Raw genomic sequence first — 6,279 nt, 5'->3', positions numbered from 1 at the left:
ACCTGCAAGCAGCAACCACACAGGGCTTGGAAGGGAGAGTGGCTGTTCTCCACACACAGCAGGTTGACTTGTTCCAGGTGCTTCCAACAGGTGATTTCTCAGCGAGCCTGAGCCAGTAGTCAGGGACAAACAGGAAGGTTAACCTTGCCTCTCCATGCTTGGGAGAACAGGTGTGTGCGCGGTGGACTCCGGTTCAGTCGTTCTTTTTCTTTTTTCTTGCTTTTGATGGGATCAGATGGTTCATTTCCAAAGAGAGACAGAGAGAACTGTATCGTATTTAGGAGCAATACCCTTGGAGTAAGACTTGTGCTTAAACTCTGGATTTGTTTCTTATCCCCTGGGTGACCTTTGGCAATTTATTCCACCTCTCTAAGCCTCAGTCTTTGTTACCTAAAAAATTGGGATAAAGATACGTACCTCCTATGGCATGTCGCGGAGATTAAAGGATAATGTGCACACCCCCGAGCCCAGTGCCGGGCACACGGTGGCTGGTTGCAACAGAAATCTGTGGGTGGAACGCTAGCTAGCCATTGTGATGAATAACATCAAGGAGAGGGAGTGGACCTACACATGGCAGTCCCCTTCTTCCCCAATCCCTGCCAGGCAGACAGCCAGCGTCCTAGAACTTAAAGGACTTTTCGATGGCTGGAACCTGGGCCGGGTGGGCTCCCTGGCGCGGACGGAGGCGGGGAGCGCTGGCGGGGGTCTCCGTCTCCAGCCACGGGAAGGTCCGTGGGCTCCCCTGCCCGGGCTGGGCCGGTCCCCGAGCAGAGAGAGAGGCTGGTCCCCCGGCCCCCGGCGTCCGGGGGGGCAGGTTCTGAGGCGGGAGCCAGGGAGAGAGAGGAGGGGCAACCGGGGGAATTTCCCCGCCTCTCTTGCTGGTTCCATAAATCACCGCAGCCGCCGCGGCGGCCCAGCCGGGAAGTGCACAGAGCCGGAGCGCAGCGTGGTGGCACCAGACGCCTCCCTTTCCCCACCGCTTGCTTTCTTTCTTTCAGTTGTGTGGGTTTGTGAAGCCTCCCCTTTCCCTCCTCGCTCGGGTGGCTGCCCCAGTCTCGCAGCCCGGCCGCCGCTCCTCCTCCCCGGGGGCCGCCGTCAGCCCTCGCCGCCGCCTGCTCGCTGCGCTGGGACTCGCAGGAAGCGAGAGCCGCGCGGCTCGGCTCGGGCTCCGACTCCGACTCCGATTCCGACTGTCAGCCCCGGGGCCCGCGCACCCCGGCCTGCGGGCGCCCCTGCTCTCGGAGACGCCCTCTGCGCCGCGGGGGCCGTGTGGGCGCCGGGCTCCGGGGACCGCTCGGGCGGCCGCCTCCTACCCCTACCGCCGCGGAGCCCCGCGATGGTGGCCGCCCGCGCTCCCGCGCTGTAGCCGGGCGCCCCCTAAGTTTGGGAGCCTTCGCCACCGCGGCGCGGAGCAGAGCCTGCAACAGAGGAAGAAACTTTTGCGGGGTGCGCCGCGCTTTTGCGGGGGGCACCTCCCGCGTCCCGCTTCCCCGCGCCCGGAGCCTGTCGGCGGGGAGTGGGGGGAGGCAGCATGGCCCGCCAGCCGGAGGAAGAGGAGACGGCCGTGGCCCGGGCGCGGCGGCCGCCCCTCTGGCTGCTCTGCCTGGTCGCGTGCTGGCTCCTGGGCGCCGGGGCCGAAGCCGACTTCTCCATCCTGGACGAGGCGCAAGTGCTGGCGAGCCAGATGCGGAGGCTGGCGGCCGAGGAGCTGGGGGTCGTCACCATGCAGGTAAGTGGCCCCCGAGCTGGCCAGACATCCCGCCTTTCTCCTTTGCTCAAACTCCCATCCCACTCCCGGTACAAGTCCCCTGGACTGTGTGCATCGGCTCCTTGCATACATAGAGCCCGGCTTCCCGTCGGACCCCTCTGTCCTCTGCACAGACCCCCTGACAATACACCAAGTCTTCTTCCATGCATTCGTCTACCCCTGCCCTTCTCTGGAGAATCCCCTGCCCTCTGCACGGAACCCACTTGACCCTGCACAGCCCCCCTCTTCTGAGTACCAGCGCCTTCATCTCGTCAAGGATTCTCCAGTTTCCTCGTACGTCTTCTCTAATTTGCACACATTTCCCATGTAGGCGTGTTTTCACCCTGCCACCCCTGCAAACTCCCCCCTCTTTGTGTCCCCATCCCAGAGCAGCCAGCCCCGTCTGGCTCCGACGATTTTCCGAAGTCCCCACCCCACCCCCTTGACCGCGTCCCCGCGTCCTCGCGTCCTCCCGACCGAGGCGCACCAATGGGCGCCGGGAGGGAAGGTGCCGCAGAGTACGCAGCTGCCCCGGGGACACCTAGTCCCGGCGGAGAGCGGCCCTCCGAGTGGGCTCCGCGCTCCTTTCCCCTCCCGGGAGCATGGGGGGAGGGGCTGGCCTGGTAGATTCCGGGTAGACTCCCGACTCTAATCCTGCTGGGGGACTCTTTTTGTTGCTTTCCGCATATCCTGCTGTGGTTTGCGTGCTGTCTGCTGTATGATTTTTGTTTCGTGTGTGCCTTTTTGGGTCGAAGAAAAAGGGAGCAAAGTGAATAAGGTTCCCATTTCTCCAGATTGTTTATCATGTCCGTCCTCCTCGGGAGAGGAAGGGGGGCTGACAGAAAAACTGCCCGCAGCTAGTAAGGAATCCTGATGATGTTACTCACGACCAACAGTAGTAAAAATTGCTGAACACCAACCACCTGGAGATTCTGCCCCGCTGTTACTTTAATTCACTTGGCCATAAAGGCCCACTAGATTAGGAGAGGTTGAGATGACATTCCCAGCTTGAAACCTTTGCTATAACATTCTTAGATAAATTAACACCATTCTCTTACACATTCTAACAATCATGGGGATGAATGTGGTCTTCGAAAGATTGAAGTTTCCAAGAATGCGTTCTTGGAATAGGTTTCTGATTTCCGTCCTACTGTGACCACTCCTTCCACCTCCCACCGGGAGAGGTGTTTAAGTCACTTTTGGGATTTAGGTTTCTTACTTCTTTCTTCTTCGTCGTCGTCGTCTTCGTCGTCTTCTCCTTCTCTTCTTTCTTCCTTCTTCCTCCTCCTCCTCCTCCTTCTCGTTCTTCTCCTCCTCTTTCTTTTCTTTTTCCTTCTTCCTTCCTCTTCTTTCCACTGCCCCACACCAGTCTCCTCCCAAGAGGTTACAATTTTCTTGAGGAAAGTTCCACAGACCTTCTCTGCTGTGGGGAAAGACCACCGGAATTTTTTAAAGGGTGACATGAGGACTGAGGAGTGGATGGATTTTGAAAGGTAATTTTGCATTTATTTGCAGACACCCGGCCCTGAAGTGCAACGGAGTTGGGTTTTCTTGATTTGCATAATAATAGATAAGCTTTTAAGACGCATCATTCAACTATGCCGATCTTTCAGGTTCAGATTCAGTTGCAATTTTTTCCATATGCATTTTCTGATTTCTGATTATTGCTGAGTTCTTAGGAGTGAAGTGACTTTTAGAAAAGATAGAAAATTAGGATTAAAAAAACAGTGGTGAATATTTCCATTCAGAGCACAATTGTATTTTTGCATTGAGGCACCTCTTTTAATAAAGGAAACTTAACATATTGGAGTTGTGGACTCTGCTTGTAGGATTTGTAGGCACTTGCCACCTTCACTCCATCCCTAGGGCTGGACAAGAAATCTTAGGATTCCCCCCTACCCCGCCCCCCCACGCCTTTTCCTTGTAAGCTAAGGACTTGCTTTTTCTAAGATGCTGACAGCCATTTTACTGTTTCTCACCCAGTCCTTGACAAAAGGTGAAATTGGATCCCAACACATTGTCATTCAGGTAGGGATCCTAAGCAAATGTAGTTTTAAAAGGCTGCCCTGTTGAAAAAGAGACACTTCGAAAAAAAGCTCTGATCGGTGGGGGGTTTGTGCCCAAATGGCCCTTTATCTCCTCCCAACTGGCCTCTTTCTAACACCTTTGCAACCTCATTGTGGAAACGGACCTCCTGTGGACAGGGTTTTGTCTGGCAAAATGTGAAGTGGCTTCTCTCCTTTTTTGAAAGGAAACACACATACTGTATTTAAATTCTGCTTCTTGAGCTGTACATTGATCTGCCACTTGCTTCTAACTGGGAAAATTGCAGAAAGTGTCTCTTTTTAATTTAGTTAGACTGGTCGGAAAAAAAACCTCGAATGCAGGTTAGATTTTTGGCCTTAGAACAAAGATTTTGAGCCCCACATTCTCATCTGTAAACCTTTGGGATTTGTTCAGTGGGTCTGAAATTATGTGGGTTTAGTTACCTAAAGTGTAGGTTATATAGCCCTCCCTGCAGCATGATGGATTTTATAGAGGTGGAGCTAATCTGTTTTTCAGAGGTAAGCCTCACATAGGCTTTAAGGTGTGACTTCCTACGAAGATGGTCAGGGTGGGGGTGGAGAGGGGGATAGTTGTGTCTCTTTGGAAAAGAATGTCTTCCCTTGCTTTAGGGATTGACTCCTTTCATTTGACCTTGGCATTTTGAGCATAGTACAGGCCTTTCAGGACACCATCTCACTTTATGAGAAACATTCTATAGGCCTCTTTATATGTAAAAAGCCAATGTTCAGACTTTTATATTGCTTCTGCTGCTGAAATTCTCGAAAGACGATTTTAAAGTTTGAGAAATTATAAAGTAGTCCTCAAACCAGGCCTGTTGTTTTGCAGCATTTCGAGTGGCAGCACTTACTGCTTATAAGGAGTTGCAAGGGGGTAATTTTACAAAAACAGAAACCTAGGCTTCTTTCAGCACTATAGTTTCCCATGACGTAGTTTTCGCACTTGCTGATAGAGAAGACAGTTTGAAAAGCGTCTACCTTGAAGATTTTCTTGGAAAATTCTCCAGTGGGGGCTGCCTACTCATGATTTTTGTTGTTCCTTTTTAATAATGGACAAAATATATTTTAAAAAATCTTTAAATAAGTTGTGCCAACCAATTTCGCCAGTACTCTGGGAAAGCTGTCACTGAATACTGTTCCCCTGACAGCAGACATCATACATCATGGATAAAAGTCAAAAACCTAATCATCATCTCCTCATGGGTCTGGTGCAGAGGAGCCATGGTGGCATTGAGGTCTGGGAGCAGTAAGTGGCTGTGTCCAGGGAGACAGGTTTTTGCCTATTTATTCATGCAACAAATTTTTATCAAGCAGCATCGTGGAGTGGAAAGAGCCCCACATTGGGTAGGTAGAGACCTGGATTCCAGCTCTGCCATTTGCAAGTTGGGTGATTTTATCTGTAAAATTGAGGATGGTGATTCTTCCTCAAGATTTGCTCTGTGGACTTAAAGGAAATAGTGCGTGTAAATGCATCTGTTAATGTTAAGCCAGGGCTGAGAAATATTGATGGATGTGGTTGTTCTCAAATGGAGAAATGATTATTGGAAGCTTACTGAGCATGGAGCTCTATGCTGGGTATTCAGGGGATTTTACAAGGACGTATTCCAGCACAACTCCTTAAGGAGTTTACATTCTCGAGGAGGAGATAAGATTGCACAGGTAAACCAGCTAAGTAACAATGCCTGCTTGTTAGAAGGCATATCTGGCTCTGGGAGCCATTTCGCCAGGCACTTATAAGGCCCATTTAACATTATAGGACAATACAGGCTTCCTAACAGCAAGGGCCTGGCACAAGGCCAGTGTGCCTGCCTTAAAGTTAGCCCAACTCTGCTGGGCTGGGCACACTTACTATGAACTTGGCAGACAGACCAGCAGGTTGGTCAGACAGCTGCTGGATGAGGCCTGGGAGGGAGGGAGGAGCAGGGTTTCTTCCAGTCAGGGCAGAAGAAATACCAGAAGCAAGAACTGGAGCTTCAACTCCAATTGAAGAAAAAGCAGCAGCTAGAACAGAGGCGTGTTCAGGAACTGAAGGACTCAGCTGGGGCAGAAGTGTCAAAGATATAAAGCAATGTTGTAAATACTGACTACAGCTGGAATTAAAGAGCAACCCTTCTTTGTATGCAGTAAAACAGCAATGCACTAAATTCCTTCCTTTTTTTTTTTTTTTTCTTAAGAGACAGGATCTTTGCTCTGTCACCTAGGCTGGAGTGCAGTGATGTGATCATAGTTCACTGTAACCTCAAACTCCTGGGCTCAAGCAGTCCTCTTGAGTAGCTGAGACTACACACGCATACCATCACACCCTGCTAATTTTGTAATTTTTTGTAGGGATGGAGTCTCACTCTGTTGGCCAGGCTGGTCTTGAACTCCTGGCCTCAAGTGATCCTCCCACCTTGGCTTCCCAAAGTTCTGGAATTACAGATGTGAGCTACTGTGCCTGTCCTGCATTATTCATTTTCGCATATATCC

At 51.3% G+C, this 6,279-nt stretch overlaps 1 protein-coding gene across 3 annotated transcripts in view; it reads left to right on the top strand.

Moving 5' to 3' along the window:
* The first annotated feature begins 403 nt into the window (after positions 1-403).
* Positions 404-6,279, top strand: part of CACHD1 (cache domain containing 1) — a 223,169-nt gene continuing 217,293 nt past the window's right edge. Inside the window, exon 1 of one of the 3 annotated variants that reach the window (XM_055117831.2) lies at positions 404-1,729. In XM_055117831.2, the coding sequence (XP_054973806.1) occupies positions 1,532-1,729 (198 nt within the window). In that variant the 5' untranslated portion in view covers positions 404-1,531. Of the gene's footprint in view, positions 1,730-2,931; positions 3,241-6,279 lie in introns of those variants that run through there. The other 2 variants (XM_003806933.8, XM_055117842.2) reach the window with 2 other exon arrangements.

This window comes from Pan paniscus, chromosome 1, assembly GCF_029289425.2.
Source record: "Pan paniscus chromosome 1, NHGRI_mPanPan1-v2.0_pri, whole genome shotgun sequence".
Classification (NCBI taxonomy): domain Eukaryota; kingdom Metazoa; phylum Chordata; class Mammalia; order Primates; family Hominidae; genus Pan; species Pan paniscus.
The sequence above is the reverse complement of the archived record's forward strand: the minus strand, read 5'-3'. Positions and strand labels throughout refer to the sequence as shown.